Here is a 23,425-nt window from a genome sequence, read left to right as displayed (position 1 = left end):
ATGCTAACTTGTAGCCAGCAGTGAACAAACTTTGTTAAGTAGGTCCATTTTTATTTTGTATTGATATTAAAGACGTCTCTTGATAGCATCTTGAAGGCTACTTGTCGCTAAGTGACGCATGCGTGATTCAAATCTGCTTTTGGCTTACATCGGGGAGTGACAAGGACACCTCCCTCGTCTGTCGCTAGCAATGACGCAGTGAATAGTGACGATTCTCTCCGAAAAATCAGTAGTCAGGTTTTCACGTCACCTTTTGGTATCGCCTTGGCTCGCTTTGAACTGAGGTAGTACTAAAAAAAGTACATGTTAGCTAGTACCAGGTACTTTTTTTCATAATGGAAAACCAAAAAAAGGCAAGTAGAGTTGAGGCGAGTCGAGTAACATGCAGTGGAAAAACGCCATAAGTCTTTAAGAGACGGCTTGGCTAAATGCTTTGATGTGCTTCAACTTCATTGCAAGGGACTGCAGCAGAAGCACTATGCAGATAAAACTAACACACACACACACACACACACACACAAACACACACACACACACACACACACACACAAACACACACACACACACACACACACACACACACACACTTGCAGTCTGTGAGCAAAAGTGCATATCTGTGCTTGTGCACATTCTGGGCATGTGTTTTAGATCTATAGTCGAGTGTGTGTGTGTGTTCTCTTGTGTGTTGGACATGCTCAAGAGTATATGTGTTTTCTAAGCTGAAAGAAAGACAGACAGCTAGGGCTCCAGGACAGGCGGGGGTGGAAGGGCTGCTCACACATGCTCTGCCCAGATAAGGCTCATCTGTTTGGGCTTGGCCTCCTACTGCCTCCCTTTCTCCACATTGGAGCTGCCAGTTTCTCTGCCTGAGGTCTATCCTAGCTGAAGTGGGTGAGTGTGCTTCAAAACACACACTGAGAACAGGACTGTGCCTATTTGCTCTTGTAATTTTATATTGTTTAAAAAGACCAAATTTAGCAAAATGGTCACAACATTGAAACATATCAGGAAATAATAATTAATAAAGCGTGAGCCCAATTTATCTCCATGAACATTAAAAAGATCAAGTTACATAAAAGACCATGATGTGTTGACACATCAACTTGTGTGATGATGTGTGGTTAGAAACAGTAGTGTGTTTGCATCCCAAACATGATAATTTTGTTATCGCTGTTGCAAGCACAGCCCTTCATGTTCTATGAAAATTGGATGAAATGGATCTTTAGACTTTTAACATCCAATCCGTCATGGAGCGTGTCTCTCTCTAATACACACACACGCACACACACACACACACACACACACACACACACACACACACACACACACACACACACACACCACACACACACACAGGCAGCGTGTGTTTTACCCTCAATGCTGGAGAGTATGACCCTGGAGTGATCATAGGCAATGACGTTAGCATAGCGGTTCTTTGGTTTGTTGACCTCCAAATTGGAGTTCTCCCATGTGAACTGCTGACCAGGGTCGATGGACTACCAGAGGCAAAAGACAAGGTAGAAGAACAAAATAACAATATAATATATATCAACAGAAAATAAGATAATGCACGTTTATACTCCTGTATGTCCAATCTAGATCTCTAATAATATCATGCACAAGCAGTGTCATAAGTTTAACCACTTAATATTGAGTGTTGGCAAGGGTGCTGATATCTGTTAAAATAGATAGACAGACAGACAGAAGGACAGAAAATCTGCCTTAAAGTGCAGAAAATGGCATCTAGGAGAGCCAGAACTGGACAATTCAATGCTTGCGCTCACAAGCATTGTGTCTAGTGATGCTGTGGCAAAACCACATTATTAGAAACCAAGTACCAATTGAAAATGACCAAGCTATTATTAAACTGGGACAGAAATGTCTGCAAATATGATATCCCATTTCAAGAAACACCAGTGATGTAGGGACTTTCCGCTTTCAAAATAACAAAATCTAGCTACCAGAGAAAGATGATAAACGCACAATAAATTCCTCTGGGAGAGAAAGGATGGTTGTGTTAGACCAACACATTAAGTTCCTGAAGGGTAATTACAGTGTAACCATCACTGTTAGCTGGGAGAGGCAGACATGAGGTCATTATGGGGCTGTCAATGGAGAGGGACGAAGAGGAGAGAGCCAGGGTAATTTAGCAATTTTGAATATTTTACGACACATAATTATGGTTTGGTTTGGGGAAAAATGGTACTGGTTGAATGCATGCATGTATGTGTGTGTTTAAGACTGCCTTCCGCACACTGCCCAACATCATGTGTGTCTGATTATTACACCGCAATCATTTCTGGCCTCTCTCTCTCTCCCTATATCCCTCCTCCATCCATCTCTCTCGTTGCCTCGTTAAGGGTTCAGTATCGAACAAAGCACACAGTCATGCAGAGAGAATGTGGGGCTCAACAGAGTGGTTCCAACTCACACCACAATTACATACAGCCTCTCCCTCACTGTCTCTTCCACCCTTCTTTAATCTCTCTCCCAACGCTTTTCTCCGCTAAACATCCTTACTCTGTTTTTCTACTCTTTGCATAATGTGTTCTTGTCCTCGTATGTATCTTTGTCACACACAATTTATCTCTCTCTTGTGGTAGCCAATTAGAGCCTTATATCTGCCTCTTCACCCAGAGGCCGTCGGTCAAATTTCTTTTTTTTGTGAGGAAAGGAAAACATTTTTACCCCTTTAATAACTCTCTGTGGAGCTCATTGCAATGCTAGCACTATTTGCTACACAGCCTGCGTGTTGGGATATATTTCTACTGATGTGTTTTATTCTTATTTAGTGCCACAGTTCAGCTTACCATGTTTAGGCCCTTTATTATCTCAAAGTTCATGCGTTTTTTGATCCTAACTAACTGGGCTGCAAGTTGAAGGAAACTATTCATAAAGCCTCTTTTTTTGTAGCGCACACTTGCTTCCTATATCTATTGGTGAGTCTGCTCTCTTTTCTATCTCTGTTGCTCCTCTTTCTCTACTATTTCGTAAAAATAAGGGCTTGATAACCATCTCACTATAAGCAAGCTCTCTTTGAGTTTGCTATTTCAATTTCCTTCTTATATTTCTATAGATAACAACAAGACAGTAGAGAGAGGAAAATGAGCTTTATCTTGTATCGTTGTATGAAGACGAATCAAAATGTTACTTAGCTGGGAAGACTACACAAGGCTCAATCTACAGCGCTCACCATTGAAATTGAAACTGAGCTCAAAAAATCGGATGAGTCAACGATTAATTTTTGTGTGACTGCATCAAAACCAGATGAATTTCCCAAGCTAAAGATTTTCAGGGACAGATAATCAGCATTCCTACCTCGTACTCTTGGGAGAACTTGAGATTGTCGTTTGCCTTGAGGCGCTCAGTGTGATCTGCCAGCTCAGAGATAGGGATGGGTGGGTGACTTGCCATGCCTGCCGAGCACAGAAATTGAAAAAAGAGGCCATTTGGATAGATGTACAACTAAAGTTTTTGGAGGAAAATGTTAAGAGTTAGGATTCTCAGAGGTGTTGTTGTTTAGTGTTCTGTCCACAGTTGGCGGAGGAAGCAAATGGAGTTTTTTTGTGTTAAGTGACCATTTTCTCTCCAGGCAGACAGAGAGAACAATGTGCGTGTTCTGAAAGTTACTGAGGCACGGTAACATGTCCTCAGAGTATATGAACACTGTTGGTGAAGACAAAAAAAGACTACGACACAGGCGGTTAAAAATTTATCATGTAAAAAGAAACAATTGGGATTTTTAAAGAAGTGTTCCAGAGGCATTATGATGAAATGTTGTCAATTCAAGCAGCTTGATCCTATACGGGATGGAAGGTTAGTTAGCATGGAAATGGAAAAGAGAAAGAAAGAAATAAAGAAAGACAGACAGAAAAAAGACACAAATAGAGAAAGAAAGAAAATGAATGTGGTAAGAAGAAAAACAATGACAACAGAGAGAAGATCTATGACAGACTAAGACCAACTAACTTGACAAACGGCGATAACCGCGGTACACTGATACACGGTAGGCTGAAAAGGGAAACAACACCACAGTTAATCCTATAAATACAACTAATACTTTAAGAATCACACATCACGCTAAACCTGGTGTTTATGTCTGCATGTGTATATGTGTGTCTAGTTTACCTGGAGTCTGGAAGTTAATTCTGCGTAGCTCCACAGGATCAGTGGGATGGTGGGACGACATGGCTTTGCTGCAGGGGAAACTGCTCTTCCTACCTTCAGCCTCGGCCCTTTTCCTAGAATAACAGACAGCACACAGTGTTTACATGATGCACCTCAGCTTGATGAACTGAAACCTTGTACTGCATGAAAAAGTGAATCTGGGAAAATATGAGGTTTATAAACTAACACAAAACCTCAATGAAATAAATATAGACAAGTGAAATGCGAATGTTAAATTTTCGAGAAAAACTGCATAAAATTGCTCCTCGGACAGTTACAGGGGTAGATGGAATTGTCAGGAAATGTCTGCTTCAAATTCATCCAGCAATCGTTGGTTGACTGGTGATTTAATGTTGCAGGTTATTCATATGTTAATGACTAGCTGCTTTTTGTCACAGAAACGTCCAGGAGTTTAAGTGACTATATTATCACATTTTCTTAGCTTTGGGTTTAAACCATAGACATGAACAAAATCATGCAGAGCAGTTGTCACTGTTCCTTGCTCTGCATACTTACAATTTGCTTTTATGCCTTATTATCCTTAATATTAATAATAGGCCTTAATATCTTTATCCAGTGCACTGTAGTTTACTTCAGAATCATCAAAGAAACATCAAGGTAATCCTGACCCTGCTGGGATCTATTATCTATTCTTTGGAGGCTTTTCAAGGAAAATACCGCTGTAGGACAGAGGGAATGGTAATAGGTAGTGCTTGTTTACCTGTCAGGTTTGCTGGATCCAAACAGGAAGAAGAGCAGATAAAAGGACAGACAAGGATGAATAAAATTAGTGTAAAAAACAATCACCAGAAACTAAACTGACATTGAACACATCATTTCAACCCTCTTATTGAAACTAATCTAATCGCTTTCTCAATACAATGTTAGATAAGTTAAATAGCCCCTCCTTTAGACAAAGGGATAAACAGCGAAGTGACAAAAGTTTTCTTCTGATTTCCCACAACACTGCATACACAGCCCCCTTTTGGTGTGACATCTAATAACATACTGAAAAAATGTTGTAACGTGCAACTCAGCTACATATATGTTAATGGTTGTGGATCGCCACTATTTACACTCTAGGGCTTATGAACATTCAATTATTACCATCAAGGTTAATAATTTTGCAATGTCACATCACAGCAATTATTCATGTGCATTAACAAAGCTCCAACCAGCAGAACAGATGATTATCATGATTAGTACTAATGAATGATAATGTTATCTTTCCCTATCTGTTATGTAACTTTGCTTTCTGTATGCAGATATTAAGAACAGATTACGGAAAATACACAATTACATTTCTAAGAGAAAATGGGAGTTAGCAAACAAACAGTCGGGATGATAATTGTGTTGCCTGCAGCAGCACAGAATCACAATAATTATATCTTAATGTTAGTCCTGTATGTTGCATAAATAATGGAAACACACATTTGCACCAGCTGGGCTTTGTTCAGTCTCAGTTTGATTCTATGGTCTTGCATTCAGTTTGTTGAAAAGTTAGATGGGGCAGAGGGTGAAATTAAGGTACTTTTTTATAAAATCCATAATGCAAGATTGCAAAATTCATACTCCTTCTTAGAGTCATAACTCAGTCAAATCTGATCACACAGATAATGATATACAAACTCTTAGATTCAGTGTGATTAATCATATAATATATAATTCCACGGCAAATTAATCCATAAATCTGCTTAAAAATCATCAAAAAAATACGGCCCTTACAACTCCAGAACTTGACTGTGAATCATCAAGTTTTTAAGTTCCTTCAGTACCAAAATAATCCAGTGAAAGTCATCTCTAATTCTTTTCTGTCATCTGAAATTCTTTTCTGTTTGAATTCAGTTTTCTGTCTAAATTTTATTTTTTTATGATTATTTTTTGAGCAGTTTAAGGCTTTTATTGACAGGACAGCAAAAGAAATGAAAGGCGAGATAGGGGCATCGAGGAGTACTTTAAACCTCTATAAATGGGCGCCCAGTCAACCAACTGAGCTATCCAGGCACCCTTCTGTCTTAATTTTATCTGATTCGGGGCACACTGTGTCAGACTTTAAAAAGCCCTGTCCTATATTAAGCCATTTTACTGTCTTCCTGGCTTCATCATGCTGTCCTTACCTCTTGAAGAGGAGAATGGCAATGACTATGCAGACAATGAAGATGACAGCCAACACAGGTCCCACCACCCACAACAAGCCCTCTTCCTCATCAACAATTGGCTGAGGATCCACATCCGATGACGTCACAGGATCAGAATAAGGGCTAGTGGCGTACATAGTCTGTAGGAAGATATGGTTTTATGCATTAAGACAAAACTGACTTTGGATGGGTAGACTGTGTGGGTGTGTTTGTGTTTGTACTCACATTCTCAGAAAGGTCGAGTAGTGCAAGCACAAAGAAAACATACTCCTGTCCGTTCTGCAGTGGACGGTTGCGGAAGTCGCCATAGTTTCGCCCATCACCTAGAGTAAACTCCAGGGGAAGGGTCTTAAAGTGAGCAGTGACATAGGCCTTAGGGTCTGATTGGGCAGCCTGTCTGCGGATGCGTAGGGCACGACTGACACTAGTCCTGTTGATCTCTTTCAGGAGCTAAAAGGGAAGGCAGGGATAAACAGAGGAGAGGGAGAAGGCTTTAGATAATTAAAACAAAGGTTTGACAGAAAAAAACAAGATAGTAAAGAAAATGGGGAAATATCACATAACCATTGGTCATAATTTGGTCATAATTTCCATCTAATAGAAGTTCAAACAAAGTTCATCAAAGTTGATTAGACACTTCAACAATTACTTTACAAGGATAAAGTAAAGGCAATGTAGTCAGGTTCAGCTATTGCCATTATTTTCCTAAAAAATCTATAATTTGTCAATTTTGGGGATTTGTAACCCCTCATTAAGGAAGGAGGAAATGGCTGTATAGAGCATTGTCACCTTAGCACAAATGTCTTCAGCATCAATTGAATTGCTACTACATTTATCCATTGAGACAGTGGCCAGCATAAAAACTCTATTGAAACTCATCTCACACACATGAATGCGCTTTCAGAACAGCGTAATGAGTTGCTTAAGTCTTTAGAAAAAGGCAGAAGGTGGAATTGGATAAGGAATGTTTTGTGAAAGCATTGTTTGGATTAAAAAGGCATGGATGGCCATGTTGTCTACCTTTGCATAATAAGACACAAATAGTCTGATACAACAGAGGCATAAAAACTACCAGTAGAGTTGGTACCATTCTTTGCTTGTGTGACTTAAACATGGAGTTACATTCAAAATACTTTATTGGTACCTCAAGGGGTTAATTTGACGCAAGCAAGTTTGCAAACAAAACAAAACACACAGACAATTAATTTACACACCTAAAAAACAATCTAAAATAAACAAGGGTTAATAATAGTGGCCATACCATAGCTGGCTACCATCTGCCTTAGCTTATAATTAGCTCCTTAATATGAACATTAATTAGCTATATAGTAGAATGGCCTCCTGTCTGCTGCATGTCTCACCTCATCCAGGTTCATCTGGTCGGGCTCCTCCCAGGGATTCAGGAACTTCCCTCCTCTCTGCTTCTTCAGTGGCACCACAACCACATAGTAACCCCTGAAACACAGCATGCACTGGGGTCAGGCTTAAGAAAATACACAATATAAACTAGGCATTGTTCTTCTTAAATATTCAGGAATAATTTTGCATTTTGGGAAATACGTGCATTTCCTTCTTCTCTGAGAGTAAGATGAGAATAAAAATGCCAGTCTAATGTCTGTACAATAAATATAAAGCTACAGCCGGCAACCAGTTAGCTTAGCTTAGCATTACAGGAAACGGGCAAAAAGCTAATTGGAAGGCAACAAAATCAACTCACTTACTAACACACTATGTCTCTTTTATTTAATTAGTTTAGTTCAGTTGTTTAATTATTGAGCTGAAGAGGTGCTTGAAGGTGTATTTTGTTACCTTCGGACAGAGCCAGGCTAGGTTTCATGTGCTAAGCTAAGCTAAGCAGCTGCTGGTGGTAGCTTCATATTTAACATACACCAGTGTCACTTTACTTTGAAACCAAAGTCTTCTAATTTGTATTTTTCATTGTAGTCTTATATAACCTTTATTTATTTATTTTATTTCTCTATTTATCTGTGCTATTGCTGTCCTTGTGTGGCTGCAAGAACCAAATTTCCCCTCTGGGGATCAATAAAGGTTTATCTTATCTTAGCTTCATATTTACTGTACACACATGCAAGTGGTATTGAGCTTGCCATCTACTCTAGGTCTCTGCAGGAAAGTGAGTAATGATATTTCCCAAAATGTCAAACTATTCCTTTGGTCTTCTGCATTAAGGAACTATGGAGTATTGTATTATTTCTGTATAATACAATAAAGTATATTTCTGCAGCAGCATCTGTGACACCATACTTTAAATCTAAACTGTGTGGTTATATTTTGACCAGAGGAGCATTAAGCCATGTGAGACACAAACACAATAATACCACTAGATCAGCGGATTTCTTTTTAGAAGCAGTCAGACCATAAGCACTTGTCAAGTGATGAGGGTACAGAAACCCAAACCATCCATGTGTTCTCAACGGATGACTCACTCCAGCGTTCCGTGCTTGCATTTATGTGCACTAACGGTACAATTCCGAGTATTGAGTAATAGAGTAGAAAGTAAGTTAATTTTGTAAAATGTGAGAAAATTAGAATTTGTTACAGCTATGAAGCTGAAACAGCGAGCAAGATAAAATTATGTGTGCTTCAATGCAGACATTTTGCATTAAGAGAGATACGTTGAACAATGTAGAAAACTGCAAAAAACTGATCATATTTAATGCTTACAGTGTGTTTTATTATTGTCACCAAGTAGTTTCAACATCCAACTGATTACAGTTTGTATGATTTCTGATCTCTGATGTCGGATCAAGGCATGAAGGCTTTTGTGTCTGTAGCAGTGAAAGAGCAAACTGCTGTTTGCGACTCAAAGAACTCCCAAAAGACTTCTGATGGGTTGGACAAACTACAGGAAAATGGCTGTGAGAGCACAATAGCAGTGGAGTGATTCAGGTTGTGCTTTAAGGCACATCAGCTTTCATTTGGTCCATTGTGGGAGTTCTCAGATAGGCTTTGGTGCCAACTAAGAGAAATCCTTCCTGATAGACCAATAAATGACAAGCAGCAGCAGGAGGAAGAAGAAGAAGAAGTGGAATAGGAGCAAATTCTGAAAAGGTTAATCCAAATTCTTACATGTAGTCATTACATCAAACCAAATTCTTTACTCTCACTCTCTTCACTCTCATCCATCATCCCTACCTGACTTTGGCTGTGGTCTGCACCGTCGGTAGCTGCACAGTCACCATGCCATCGGCGTTGGTCTTTCCCACCACCATGGGTTTGGTTTTTAGGATGTCCGGGGCGGTGGTGGCTGTGACGCGGTGCTGCAGACCCCCAGCGCTGTTGGCCCGGTTGGTGAGCAAAAAGGAGTACTGGGTGTCCGCCTCCAAGCCAGTGATCAGCTTCTGAGTCTGTTTCCCATCTACTTCCACAGACTGGCCCTTTCCATACAGGATCTGGACACGGGATAGGTCACATAGTTTGAGAGTTAAATGGAATATGACACAAAACACACAATGCAGAACATACTGTAAGCTCTCACATAGTGTAAAGTGCCTTTATTTACATCAGGCATGTACTTTACAGGGATGTTATTAATTTGTAGTTATAGATGTTTTATTGGTATTTTTTTTATACTTTATTACAAGTCTCCATGTTTTTGCCGGTTGTCTTGTAAACTGAACACCTAATCTTTCTTTTACATCAAAAGCTTTCCAGCTGTTCAAAGCTAATTATGTGCCTGCAATCCTTTATCAATCATTAAACAGGAAATGTTAAGTTTTAATAAAAACCCAACACAAAGAAAAACATGCAATATAAATAGACTATGAATTCTTTTTTGCATTTTTATTTAACTACATACAAAATGCTACAAAAATCTACTTACAGTGAATGGCTGGGCAGGGTTCTTGTCTCTGATCTCCCAGGACAGCAAGACAGAGTTCTTCATGGCAGCCTTTACTCTGAAGTTGGTGGCAAACACTAAGGTACAAAAAAACAAAAACATAAATATGATTCCAAGCTCATTTATTCTCTCTACTGAACCAAAAGTAATGATCTTACCTGTATCATTCTCTAGTCTCATGCTAGCTATCTGCTCTGATCAACACACATTGAGTGTGATTGGACAGGGAAACTCGCCCAAGACCCAAGACTCTTACCTTGTTTTGGGACATTGGGACTAAGACTACAGTGACAAGACAACAAAAAAGGAAACTTGATGATGTTGTCACCAGATGTTGTGTGTGCAAGTGGGACTTAGTGTGCACAATGTATGCACACATGTGTTGTTAAGAAGCATGTGTTGCATCCTGAGCAATGAAGATGGGTTGTTAGAACATGAATCCTACCTTGGTCTAACCGCTGTGTCCTAAACTGGACACTGGGGCTAAACGGCCCGGGGCCGACAGCTGTGAACGCGCACAACCTGACATCATACACAGTATCGGCACTCAGACCCTCCAACAAAACACTCGACCCTGGAGCAGGCACCACAACTTCTGAGGCATTCCCTCGACTGTTTATGTCCTTGTACAGAACTGAGTACTTCATAATTTTCCCATTTTTCTCAATTAGTGGGACTGACTTCCACGCCAGTTGGAGGGAGGTGGCAGAAGACTCCTCTAAGATAATATTTTCTGGGTATCCACTTGGGGCATCTTCTGGAGTAGTCACCTCCATAACAGCCTCCTCTCCGTAGCCCATTTTGTTACGGGCGGAGAGTTTGAACACGTAGGTAGCTCCCTTATGGATGTCCTGAGCGGTGTAGCGGTTCTCCTTGGTGGGGATCTCCAACACCGTGAAGGGAAGGACGTCAGTGTGGCCAAAGGTGAGGCGGTACCCGAGGAGCGGGGTGGGTGGGTTGGGGGGTGGGTACCACTGAACCAGAGCAGTACCTGAATCAGTGGCACTCACCATAAGTTTGGGCTTTTCAGGCACTGGAAAGAGTGAAATAGGGAGAGCAAGAGAAAGAGAGAAGGATAAAAAGAAAGACATAATTAGAGGATAATTGCAAAGCACATTATTCACAACCCCTAGCAAAGCTGCAAAATATGATTAATGTGGCACCAAATTACTGGTTCCTTTCTGGCATATCAAGGTGTGATAGAGGGAAACATGAACCAATTCGATGAGTTAATGGCCTCTAATGATCATTAGTGAGGGTTTAGTCTCAAAGATCGTTACTAGTTTTGTGTGTGATTTTATAGATCTATGTATTTCTGTTTGCTTGTGTGAGAGTCTGCGTCGACACACTTACGTGGCAGGGCGCTACAGACAGTAACAGGTTTGCTGCGAGCACCATCGCCCTTAGCAGTGTAAGCCCCCACTGATACAGAGTAGGCAGTATCTGCCTTCAGGTCTCCAAGAACCACTTCCTGCAAAACAACAAAAAGAATTAGTTAAATAGTAAGAAGTTAGCTTCAAAAGCAAACTAATTTGGTGTGCCCTTAGGACAAAAAGCAAGTACATGTCAAATTGGTCAGAAAGATAAAATTATGTGCTTTTTGTCGGACAGTGTACCTGCACACTCAGTTATTAAGATATTTTCCACACAAACAATACTCTCCAAGGCCAGGAAATACATTGTTCACCAAGCTGCTGCGTTTGGAAAATGTGGAGTGGATTTGGTTTGTGATCATAAACACAACTATATCAAATTATCACAGTATCACAGCTCACGGTCCATTTGCAACTAAAATGTAATTTAACTACACAGACACTCAAAACTAATTTAGATTTGTCTCCATCTAAACACTGAACACAATATTTCTTGGTCTGTGGAAAGTATAAATAATCATGGCATTTTGGCAATACCCACAAATGACTCATATCATCAGTTATATATGTGTTCTTCCAGGGTGCTTCATTCAAAATCTTTGGAGAACACACACTTCAGAAATGAAAAAGGGACTTCCTACTGGGTTTAAAGCCCTCACGGTCATAGGAGATTCACAATCTCATAAATATGACTCATCTGCTGTCTGGGCTTTGTTATCTCTATTAAATAATATGTTTAAAGGGTTTACTCACATATTCAGCTGAATCTTCATTTTTCCACTGAACAATGGAACAGTTTAGAGAAAATAGATAAAGGAGAGAAAAACAAAATTCTTATTTTTCGGGATATTCATCTGCACTTTTGCACTCAAGATTAATGTCTTTGAAGTAGTAGTTTAAAATTATCATTATTAATAGATTTAGGTCCAATATATATAAATACATATGTTGTATATATAAATATGAGGCAAGAAAGACAAAATATTTAGCTTATCGACAGTAAAAATACCTAGATGGCCAAATGCTGGCTCTCGCAAGGTACCAATTTTTTCATGGCTCTAATGAAACTATGAATTGAATATGATAATTTACAATAAATAAGACTGTATTAGTTTTCTAGTGTATAGAGTTGTAAGTATGATTTAATTAGGGATTCATAGAACAGTTCCTAAAACAGTTGATCATAAGATGTAAGAGAGTATATGTTAGTGTTACCTGAGATTCCTCTATGAGGATGTCCTTGATGAAGGGCTGACCCTGAGGCTCTCCGTAGTTCATCCTTACATAGTGGACTTGGTAGCCTCGGACCTGACCGTGCTGCCGTTCGGGCGCCGGTGCTCGCCATTTCACCCTAACGGCCGAGGCGTTCACAGTCTCTGCCTCCACCCCTCGCGGAGGACCACTTGGAACTAAAAGTGCATTTTGGGATAGAGGTCAAGGGTCACAGATGATGGGCACTCAGATCTTCACGTTTTCTAATCCAAAATATATTTGTTTCAGGGGAGGTTAGAAAAATAGAACACTCCAAAAAGTCTAAAAATGCTCTGATGTCTGGGAAAAAGTCAAAATAGCAAAAAATGAGAGTGCTTGAGGAAAAACATGGCGGAAAAAAGCAGTGGAGGATATAAGCAAATGTGAAGAAAGATAAGAATGGCAGATAGAAAAGGATTTGTTGCCATGTGCAGATAAACAGTGGCAGAAAGTCAAAGAGAAAACACTGTTGTCAAGAAAAAACTTTTGTGCTGCCAAGAATAAAAAAAAAATATATATACACTATATGTAAATAATATATATACTAAGAGAAAAAAAATCTGTAATGTCTCCAAACTGGAAAACATGGTGCCATTGGGAGTATGAGATATTAAGCATGACTATCAAAAATATTGCTGATATATTACAAATGACTCAAAACACAACAATATAAATTGATTAAAAGTAAATTAAAGATATTCAATTAATTCAAGGAGAGTTGGAAAGGCAGACAGAAAAGCCAAGGTGTGGAATGACCAAGGTACAGCTACAGCCAAACGGGTTTGTTTTGGTATTATTAGTGGAGAATTTAGTGAGAAATTCCAACCATCCATTATCCCCAAAAATAAGGGATTTAATAAGAAAGGGGAAAAGTGCAGGTAAAAAAGGGATTAAAAAGGGTTGCTGGAGAAAAAAGGGTTGCTGTTGACAAGAGAAAGCAGTGGTGAGGGTGCAACAGGAGGAGATTTCCGCATGTAAGAGGTTTCTGGCAGTTATGAAGGGTTAAAGGAAAGATTTTCAAAAGTAGAGGGTCTGACAGTGGTTCTCAAATGCATCAGCCGTTGAGATTGCAGCTCAGTGACAGACAAAAAGCCTTTACTGGCCGGTGAAATACACTTGCTGTTAGTTTAGGGAGCTTTCAGCTCAGTAGTGCTATGTTAGTAAGGTAGCCATTGTTAGTGGGGCAGACCATCCTAAGACAGGCAGGGGGTTTGTTTGGGAACATACCATCTTCCTCGGTGCGGATAAGCAGCTGTAAACTCTCTGGTCCATCCCCAGCTTCCGTCTGCGCCCGTACCGTTATGGCATACTCAGTCCATTTCTCCAAGTTTTCCAGGAGATACGGATAACTTCCCAGAAGAATTCCATCAATTCTTTTAGACACTTTGTTGCCCTCGGTAGTGGAGTACTGGATGGAGTATCCTGTAATGATGCCATTCTGAAACTCCAGAGGAGGTGGAGCCCAACTTACCAGGATGCTGGTAGAACTGGGACTGGTGCATGTGATGTCCTGGGGAGGAGCTGAAGGAACTGAGTGGCCAGTTTTGAGGATGCACAGTAGGAGTTGTTTGGGTAAATGTTATTTGGTCATGTGTGCAAGTTGTTATTGGTGGGTGGAGAGGTGAGGAAAAGAGGTTTGCCGTGAAGGAATGGGGATGAAATTGAGTGGACGAAAGACAGAGAACAAAAGACAAAGAAACATAAAATGAAAACAAAACACTGGAGAACATAAAGCTCCTACGAAAAATGACCCTTTGACTAGAAAGCAAGATGGCTGAATGATAGGTGTCAACTTCTGTTTGGTAGAAATGTTTGATAAATGAAAACAGGTGAATGATTGAAAAGAGATGCAACACAAAAACACTGACTAGAGCTTTAACACACAAACATACCTTCCCATAACTTACTTGTCCTCACAGCTTACTCAAGCCTCTGTGGTGCACGATGGAGCTCTTATCTCTATCTAGCTTCTCTGGCTTCTTACCTTGTTTGAGTGATTCTCTTACAGACCTCAGATTATAAGCCAACAAATTAAGAATAGTGTTTTTGCCGCCAATCATCAATAAGCTGCCTGGTTCTATATTATATGTAGGATTAAGTTCTGGGAATTAGTTATTTAATAATAAATTTGTTGAAATATCATCTGAGGTCAGTGAAGGTCTGGATTCATGACGCATTCAATTGTGACAATGCAAAAAAAAAGTAATTTGCCAAGTGTCCTAGGAAATACTGTGTGTATCATCCAAATCTATGATGGTCAGATTGGGTATTTTATGTATTTGTGGTTCAGTTTTTATGTTATTTCCCAATTTTGCATTGTCAAAATTAAAACCTCTCTCTCGCTCTCTCTCTCTCCCCCCCCTCTCTCTTTAGTCCACACAAACACACACAGGAGTATTTGTGGTGGGACCTACGTGTCTGTGGTGTGTCGATGGACACATCGTTGGTATACGCCCCAATTCCATGCTTGCTCCTGGCAGCCAGCTGGAAGGTGTAGGTGGAGAAAGGCTTCAGGTTCTTCAACAAGTAGGAGGTGGTTGGCTCAAAGCTGACTTTTTTCTGAAAAAAAATTAAGACAGCGGGCCAGTCAAAGACATCAAGTTGTAAGAAAAACAAAAGTACAAGGTTGTAATAACAATTTGTTCAAAAAGAGCATCTGTAACAGAACATTTGATATTAGGATCAACTGATCTTCTGTTGACCCCACCCATCTATCTTTCAATCTGTTATTACGCATAAATCTATTAGTTCAGCGAAACAGTCCTCACAGCTACCGATCCGTCTGTCTCTCTCTCTTATCTTACCTCCTCTGTGTCATCAGCCCGACGGTAGACCAGTTCATATCCTGTGATCTGGTTGTCGGGGCCACCCTGGGGTGGGGCCACCCAGGACAACAGGATACTGGTTTCAGACTTGGCCTCACCCTTAAATTCTGACGGTTGGGATGGAACTACAGAGTTGAGAAACATAAGGATAAGTAAAACCAAGTAAAGATTTTTTTCTTTCATTCTTGCAGTTTGTAAGTGTAAATATTTTCAGTATGGCATGGCGCATCTGTCTAACACAAGCCAAGCTTGACACCTCTCTCTTGCTTCTTTCCTCTTACCTCCAGTCTTGGCTATAATCTGCAGGTCCTGGGACAGGGGTCCGTCTCCTACAGAGGTGAAGGCCAGCACTCTGATGTAGTAAGTCTTGTTGGGAGTCAAACCCTGAATGGTAATGAAGTTGGCGCTGCGCACCATCTGCTTCTCCCACTGCACAACACACAACCCGATGCATGAATGCAAGTAGACACACAGATGCACATTTATTAGACACATGCAGACAAGGCAAGTTAGTCAGCTGTGATTAATAAACAGGTACACACCTGGTTGACTGGTAGCGTGTTGTCTGACGTGTAGTAGACTCTATAGCCCACCACCTGTCCATTAGGTTCCTCTGGTTCATCCCAGTGGATGATTGCTGTTGTGGTGCTCAGCATACGACCCCTGACCTGCAGCGCATACATAAAGAACTTCAGCAATGCTGCGCTGGGATATTAATGTACTCTTATTTCATTTGAGTTTTGTTGAAGAAAGTTTAGTTTAACTAAATGTTATGGTTTCGTCAAAACGCTCTCCTGCCTGCCTGTCTCATCTCTGCATCTGGGTCCTCAGTTTCGTTACGTGTGACACTAAAGGCAACTAAAGACTAGTGTTTAAAAAGTACACACTAAAAGATTTATAATAATACTACTTTTTATTTATATAGCGATTGTGGAGGTGGAGCAGGTCTGTGAGGTAGGAAGGAGCCTGGTTATTGAGGGCTTTGTGAGTAAGGAGGATGACTTTAAACTGGATGTGTTGGGGGAACAGGGAGCTAGTGGAGATTCTGGAGGAAAGAGGCGATGTGGTCACGGGAGAGGGTGTGGGTGAGGAGGATGGCAGCAGAGTTTTGGATGTATTGAAGTTTATTTAAGGCTTTTGCAGATGAACCATAGAGGATGCTATGAAGTAATTGATTCTGGTTCAAAGTTTTAGCAGCAGAGAATGTGAGCGTAAGGGCGGAGACGGACAATGTTTTTTGAGGTAGAAGAAGGCAGTTCTGATTATTTGGTTGATGGGATTTTCAAAAGTGAGGTTGTTGTCGAAGATGACTCTAAGGTTATGTATGTGTGGGGATGGAGACAGGGTGGAGTTGTTGACAGGGAGACTGTAGTTGTGGGTGTTCTTTGTGAGGGACATGTTATGCACTGTAATATAATCAAAATAACAGGCAGCTAATCATACTGTACTGTAAAACAACCAAACTTGAGGTGAAAGTATTGTCAGAGAAACAATAACAGATAAAAAAAAAAAAATCAACTTGTTATTTGTATAGGACCAAAATCACATCTTGGAATATCCCATTTTTACTGCCAGATGACAGGTACAGTATCACTGTAAAATATGGCATTTTAAAGAATTTGCTCTTGTCCAATAAAACCCTGACCTGTCGAGGAGGGGAGGAGGGGGCCTGCTCTGCTGTGCGAGCCTCCACCACCTCGCTGGAGGGGCCCTGGCCAATGGTGTTAATGGCCGCCACCCGAAAGTCGTAGTGGGAGTATGGGCTGAGGCCGCCTACGCTGTAGCGCGTTGTGGCAATGCCATCAATCTCTTTATAGGGGTCCTCTGACCCTTTGGCACGGTGCTGGAAGAAGCAAGAGAGGAAGAGGGAAGAGAGAGGAAGAATGTACTGATTTAAAGCTGTATTAAATAACTTTGTACAGAGAAAGCTCTACAAATATATATATATATATATATATATATATATATATATATATATATATATATATATATATATATATATATATCTAGATTTTTGCCAAAATATACATAATAAAATGGGAAATATCTAATGTCAGTGTCCTGCTTTTTTAAAAAAACACTGTTTCAGCGCAGCAATTTGTATTTTATTCTCAACATTTTAATTCATTACTTCTGGTAGGCAGAAAGTATTCTAGACACTACATTTTATTTCAGCAATTTGGTGAATTGATTACTTTCAGGAAAGACATGGTACTCTTTTATTTCGCAGCCCTACTTACTGATTTAGGCTGTTAATAACGTTAATACACATGTAAAAATCTAGTGCAGCTTTAGCTTTCTTAAGTTTGTGTCTCAAAAAACCTGTGTGCACATGCAGTAGCTCATCTGTGCCTGTTACACACCTGTATAACATAGTAGGACACAGGCTCAGGGTTGCCAGAATCCCAGGTGAGTGTAATGCTTGTTGCAGTTCTCTCCGTCACCATAGGAGTACCAGGGGCCTTTGGCAGAGCTGGGAGAGAGAGGAGAGAGAGATTTTACAAACTATCCTTCTTATCATTAAAAAAATACCCTGATAGACTCAGATTAATAGCACCACTGTGTCCTCATAAAACAATAAAATCAACTTCTGCTCGTTAAAACATATAAAAGATGAGACCAATTACAAGAATTGGACAAAAACATAAACTTTACCGGGCAAAACAAATAAAGTCAGTTCAACAATTTGTTACATTATTTATTTTTATATATTATTAAATCCAAATTAACCCCCCCTCAATACTGACAAAGCTGAACTGAATACAGACTTAGTGGTCATAATTAGTGACAGATCCCTATAGACAGCAGAGTTGTGACAGAGAAAAACACTTCTTTGCCCAATGTGTAAAAAGAAGTGGAGACAGGTTTTAATTTTCTTAAAGAATTCCCCAAATATGAATAAATTAAATCTAATTGACCCCAAATAATACAGTCTTTCCTTCTCCTTTAACTGTTGATGACTAGTCTAATGTGGCAGAACTGGCTGGAGAAAACTGCTGTCACAAAGCAAGACATACTTCTGAGAAGGACTTTTTTCTTTTTAACAGAATAATAAGTAATTAACAGAAAGTTCCTTCTTTCCTATTCTACTATACAATATAACTTTATTGTCAAGTTACACTGATATTCATTTTGCGTTCTCGAGCAGCTCCGCTAAAGTAAAGAAAAGTACACACAGAGTTAGACAACAATTACAATAATTACACATATAGTGAAAATAATCATGACAAAGAAATATGTTATCATGTCAGGATATCCTCGCCTCCAGATCTTAATTGACAGCACTAATTTTGATTTAGCAACAGGACAGATTGATGTATAAAAGAGTTCTTGAGCCTGTTGTATCTAAATGAAGGGATTCTAAATCGCCTTTTAAAAGGCAGAAGTTGTTATTCATAACTAAAAACATTCATGGAGTCCGAAGAGAGGCTGTTAGCAAGCCCGAGCATGCTCTTCTTGTAGTTTGCTTAAAAAGAGTGTGCAAGCGGTTGACCAATGATCTTAGCACAAACTGTGAATTGATTATACATTTTTTTTTAAGTTTAAAGTTTAGAAGTTAGGCTGCTAAACCAGGCTGCACTGCAGTACCGCATGACACTTTAAATCCCTGAATTAAAAATCTGGCTGCTGGTTCCAAAAGGTCCAAGCCATCAGTAACTAACTGATATATTCCATATGTGCCAGTCAGAGATATTAATGTTAAGATAAATATATTTGGCATATATGAAAAACTGAGAAAAGGGAGTAACCTGACTTACTAGTCTTCCTTTATATTTATTTTGTAATGGAAATGTTCTTCTCAACGTACTACACATCAAGTGCTCATTCACACTCTGTCCTCTCTGCTCTTATAAAAACCAAAGTCTCACTGGAGGCAAGGTCAAACCATCACTTCCTCTTTGCTGATTTGCTCTCCTCCTCACCCTAAAGCCTCCTCATATATATGCAGATGAACCCACCTTTCACAATTATCTGTGCCACTGCCTCGATCACGCCAAGTGTCGACATAGCAACGCATGTGTAATTGTTGGACTGCCGTACGTCAGTCAGTTCCAGGACGTTGCGGCCGATGGGCATGTCATCCTCAGGTGTCAGGTCTTCTGCTCCCAGCATCCACTTCACGTACGGCATAGGGGAGCCCACAGCCACACAGGTGATGTTGACGTTCCCCCCTGGCATGATCTCACTGTCCGCAGGGGGAATGGAGAAGCGTGGGGGGACACGACGCACTGGACCAGACAGCAGTGAAAGCAGGACGGCAGAAAAAGAGAGGAATTAGATTTCATGACTGTGTTGCTCAGTAAAGTGCAGAACAATGCATAACAATCAGTGTCTATACACTTTGGCATGATTTACTTTGTTTTGTTAAATGTACTCAAAGATAAAGTTTTATGAGACTTAAAGAAGACTGACATCAAAATGTTTTATTCATGGTGTTTTTAGGTGTGCTCTATTAAATATTTTATGAACTGAAACACAAAAGATACACAGACAAAGAAAAACTCACAGCAAACCCACATGCACTCACAGGGAAAAAAAGTGAGTACAGTATATCTCAAAGGAGTAAACTGTACAGCCAGGTTTAAACCTTTAGTACTGCACATAAAACAGCCAAAACACACAAACACAAATGGCAGTTTAATGGAAGAAAAGAAAATACTCAAGAGAGACTCAAAGAGCCACACAGTCGTTAGTTTACCAACCTTCTCGCAGCTCTGCAGAGGGTAAGACAGAGCATGGCGGGAGTAGGAGGGGAGAAAGGAGAGAAAACCAGAAAATATCAGAGAAGAACCGGGAGACACAGAGAGAAAACAAGATTGACAAAGTAGCATGGCAAGGTGGCAACAGACAGAGGAAGAGCCAAAGAGAAACAGGAAGAAAGAAAGAAAGAAAGAAAGAAATGAAGAGAACAAAGAGAGAAAACCGAGTCCAAAGATGGCTTGTGTGTCAGTGAAAGCCTTCCTGTGTAAGGCAGCCTCCACAGCTGGCTGTCTCCATCGAACGCATTTCAAACACTCACTGAGCAGCAAGATTTTGCTGGCCCTGCAAGCACTGTTAGACGCACATCACTGCCTCTGCCCTGCTTGTGTACGTCTGTGTGTGTGTGCATGTGTTTATATATATTTCTTTTAGTATAGCATAGATGTGTGTGTTTCTGTGTGAGTGCATCCAGACATGTGTGTGTGTGTGTGTGTGTGTGTGTGTGTTTGTTTCGTGTCCCTGGGAGCAATGTTGGAGTCAGAAAAGCATGCCACGCTGTTTAAAGCCTTCCCCCCCCTTTTTTTAGGGGTGGGCAGACAACAGAGCAAAAGGCCACAGGAATAAAAATGTCCGCAAGATTTAAACATTTGGTGGGAATGCATGTCTGTGTATGTGTGCATGGAAGGAGACAGTGCCTGAGGAGGTGAGATGCCTGTCAAATTTAGAAAGAAACACAAGTCTTAACCAGACAATGATTTGGTTTTTCTCTAAGGTCTAAAGGCTAAGAAGGGAGGGCAGAGAGATTAATAGCCCTAGTGAAGCATGCAGCCCAGCCATAGCTGATATAAGGGAGTGCTCATTTTAAAACCATCCGGTTTTATGGCTGTACAGCTAAGAATGATAAAACATAGAAGTTTAAATAACATCATATTAACATGATAAACACTAATTTCTAGCATATTTAAAACCTAATGAAACTATGAATATCCTCTAGGAATAAAATGTCCCAATCTGCACATCCAATATCAATGCAATAGTTGAATGTGAGTGCTTTGATTGGACTAACAGGCTGGTTTTTATCCCTCTCTTACCTCTGACATAGAGGTTAGCTGGTGTGGAATAGCGTGTCCCATCGCTGTTGGTGGCAACACACTCATACTTCCCCTGGTCTGACTCCTCACTCATCTCTATCTGGAGGGCACCTGGATGGATGGAGGGATAGAGAGGAAAGGTAGCAGACAGAGAGAGAGGAGTGTCGCACAGAAAGATAGTGAGGAAGAAAAAGCAATTACACAAAAGTGGAAGATATCAGATCATTTGGTATCGTCCAAAAATACATCAACATAGAAATGGTAGGAACTGCATAAATTGTAGATGAATCTGAGGGAGTTTTCAGCAAAAACAAGCTGAACACTGAGCTACAAAGGGAGCCAAATCTAGTGGGACAAACTAAGTTTTCACCACTGTCAGCAAAAATCTGCCCAAAACAAGGGTCAGCTTCCTAATTTCAGAAATGGGAAGAAAAAAAGAAAAAGAAAGAAAAAGCATTGATACAAAGCCTAGAAAAACGGAGAATGTAGTCTTCATGCAAGGCACAAACAAATAAACCAAGGAACCAAAATGTGAAGAAATCCAGTCACCAATACAGTATTTAAAAAAAATGATTTGCTGAAAATTAAGATGTAGTTATATTAGGGAGCAAACCATGTTTTAGTTGAACCATGTTCAAGGACAAAATGTTACAAAGATATTGCCATGGCAATAAGATATCACCAACCAGTACGGATCCACCAATGGGATCAGGAGTGTGATGTCATTTTAAAAACACACCCAATAAGGAGGTAAAAACATCAACCGACCTCCATCAAGAAAAAAAAGGAACGACATACGCAAAGCCTTGGGAAGGGACCGATGCTTTCTCACTCCCTGAAAACAGAAAAACTGTCAAAAAAGTCAACCAGAGTTTCTTTAAAGATGGTATGGTAAGGCAAAAAAGCGCCCAGAAAAACTTTATCAAAAAAGTGGTTGTTTGGGGCTTTTTATCGGTAATGAGAGATAAAAGAGAAAGTAATGGTAAAAAAAAAAAATCATGAAGAAATTTGTGTGCATGTGCAAGGTTGTGTGTTTATGTGTGCGTGAGCACACTAATGTCTCCAAGTGTGTCTGAGTCTTCGCCATCTGGACTTTTCAGGCTGAGCGAATAACAGCTGGGAGTGAAAACAAAACTGGGACGTTTGATTGGGAAAATATAGACAAGGTAGAAGGAAAGGCCAGGTTAAACTTAGGTCAAAACCAGAAAATCAGATGACATTCGAATTTGAAAAGCAAACAAACAGAGGAAAATGTGATATTATTTATATTTATTTATATAAATATACATATGTATATGTATATATATATATAGCTTTGTCACCTCAAACTAAGCAACAAAGAAATAAATAAAAATTGTCATGCTTTAGACTGAAAACCAAGTAGATGTAAATAGCTAAGTGATGTTAAACTGAATACTGGATACAAAAGAGAGATCACAATATGGCAAGGAAGGAAGCAATGGATTTCTGTGTTATAGAGTCAACGTTTAGGCTGAGATGGAAAAATGAAAAGATTAAGAGAGGATGAAAGAAGAGAAGAAGGGGGGTGATTAAAAGTCATAGTATAATGAATTGCTTGCTCAATTCCATTTTCTACCTCTTGCACCTACTGCAGATCTGGGGCAGCTGGACAGCTATTACCAAACTGAAAGTCTTTTGGACTAAACATGTATTGATTAATCCGGCCAGAGCTGCTTTTTCAGATCTGTGAAACAAGTAGGAACCAGTGGTCGAAAAGGAATCAGGCCGTTGTGTCATGTTGGTCCTCCCAGCAGTCTTACCTCGTATAGGCGTGCCACCTGAGTGGGCAATGAATGCACGAGATTAGAGAAGGAGAAGAAGAAGAAAATGTTAGTACCACAAGTGGAAAAGGGGATAAGGAGGGGAGGGACTGGAGGGGAGGGGGAGAGGGAGGTAACTTGGAAGGGAGAAGAATCAAATTAGAGAGAAAGACTCAAAATATAGTTCCTTAAGAGAGTGAGAGAAAAAGAGAGGCATAAAAAAGAATAAATAAAGA

At 40.0% G+C, this 23,425-nt stretch overlaps 1 protein-coding gene across 31 annotated transcripts in view; it reads right to left on the bottom strand.

Moving 5' to 3' along the window:
• ptprdb (protein tyrosine phosphatase receptor type Db) overlaps positions 1-23,425 on the bottom strand; it is a 141,481-nt gene that overhangs the window by 19,845 nt on the left and 98,211 nt on the right. For 5 of the 31 annotated variants that reach the window (XM_034887132.1, XM_034887184.1, XM_034887150.1 and 2 more), the window contains 25 exons: positions 23,190-23,207; positions 21,409-21,519; positions 20,320-20,331; positions 19,576-19,845; positions 17,980-18,089; positions 17,262-17,459; positions 16,159-16,284; positions 15,898-16,045; positions 15,596-15,741; positions 15,206-15,350; positions 14,019-14,321; positions 12,756-12,949; positions 12,294-12,320; positions 11,521-11,638; positions 10,613-11,200; positions 10,150-10,244; positions 9,462-9,718; positions 7,667-7,760; positions 6,531-6,755; positions 6,285-6,445; positions 4,889-4,900; positions 4,129-4,241; positions 3,970-4,011; positions 3,319-3,416; positions 1,373-1,496 (listed from right to left, as the gene is read on the bottom strand). In XM_034887132.1, coding sequence (XP_034743023.1) covers positions 1,373-1,496; positions 3,319-3,416; positions 3,970-4,011; positions 4,129-4,241; positions 4,889-4,900; positions 6,285-6,445; positions 6,531-6,755; positions 7,667-7,760; positions 9,462-9,718; positions 10,150-10,244; positions 10,613-11,200; positions 11,521-11,638; positions 12,294-12,320; positions 12,756-12,949; positions 14,019-14,321; positions 15,206-15,350; positions 15,596-15,741; positions 15,898-16,045; positions 16,159-16,284; positions 17,262-17,459; positions 17,980-18,089; positions 19,576-19,845; positions 20,320-20,331; positions 21,409-21,519; positions 23,190-23,207 — 3,735 coding nt within the window. The remainder of the gene's footprint in view (positions 1-1,372; positions 1,497-3,318; positions 3,417-3,969; positions 4,012-4,128; positions 4,242-4,888; positions 4,901-6,284; positions 6,446-6,530; positions 6,756-7,666; positions 7,761-9,461; positions 9,719-10,149; positions 10,245-10,612; positions 11,201-11,520; positions 11,639-12,293; positions 12,321-12,755; positions 12,950-14,018; positions 14,322-15,205; positions 15,351-15,595; positions 15,742-15,897; positions 16,046-16,158; positions 16,285-17,261; positions 17,460-17,979; positions 18,090-19,575; positions 19,846-20,319; positions 20,332-21,408; positions 21,520-23,189; positions 23,208-23,425) is intronic. The other 26 variants (XM_034887199.1, XM_034887319.1, XM_034887209.1 and 23 more) reach the window with 14 other exon arrangements.

Source organism: Etheostoma cragini, chromosome 2 (assembly GCF_013103735.1).
Source record: "Etheostoma cragini isolate CJK2018 chromosome 2, CSU_Ecrag_1.0, whole genome shotgun sequence".
Taxonomy (NCBI): Eukaryota; Metazoa; Chordata; class Actinopteri; order Perciformes; family Percidae; genus Etheostoma; species Etheostoma cragini.
Note: the sequence above shows the minus strand (reverse complement) of the source record. Positions and strands in the feature narration are given on the sequence as shown.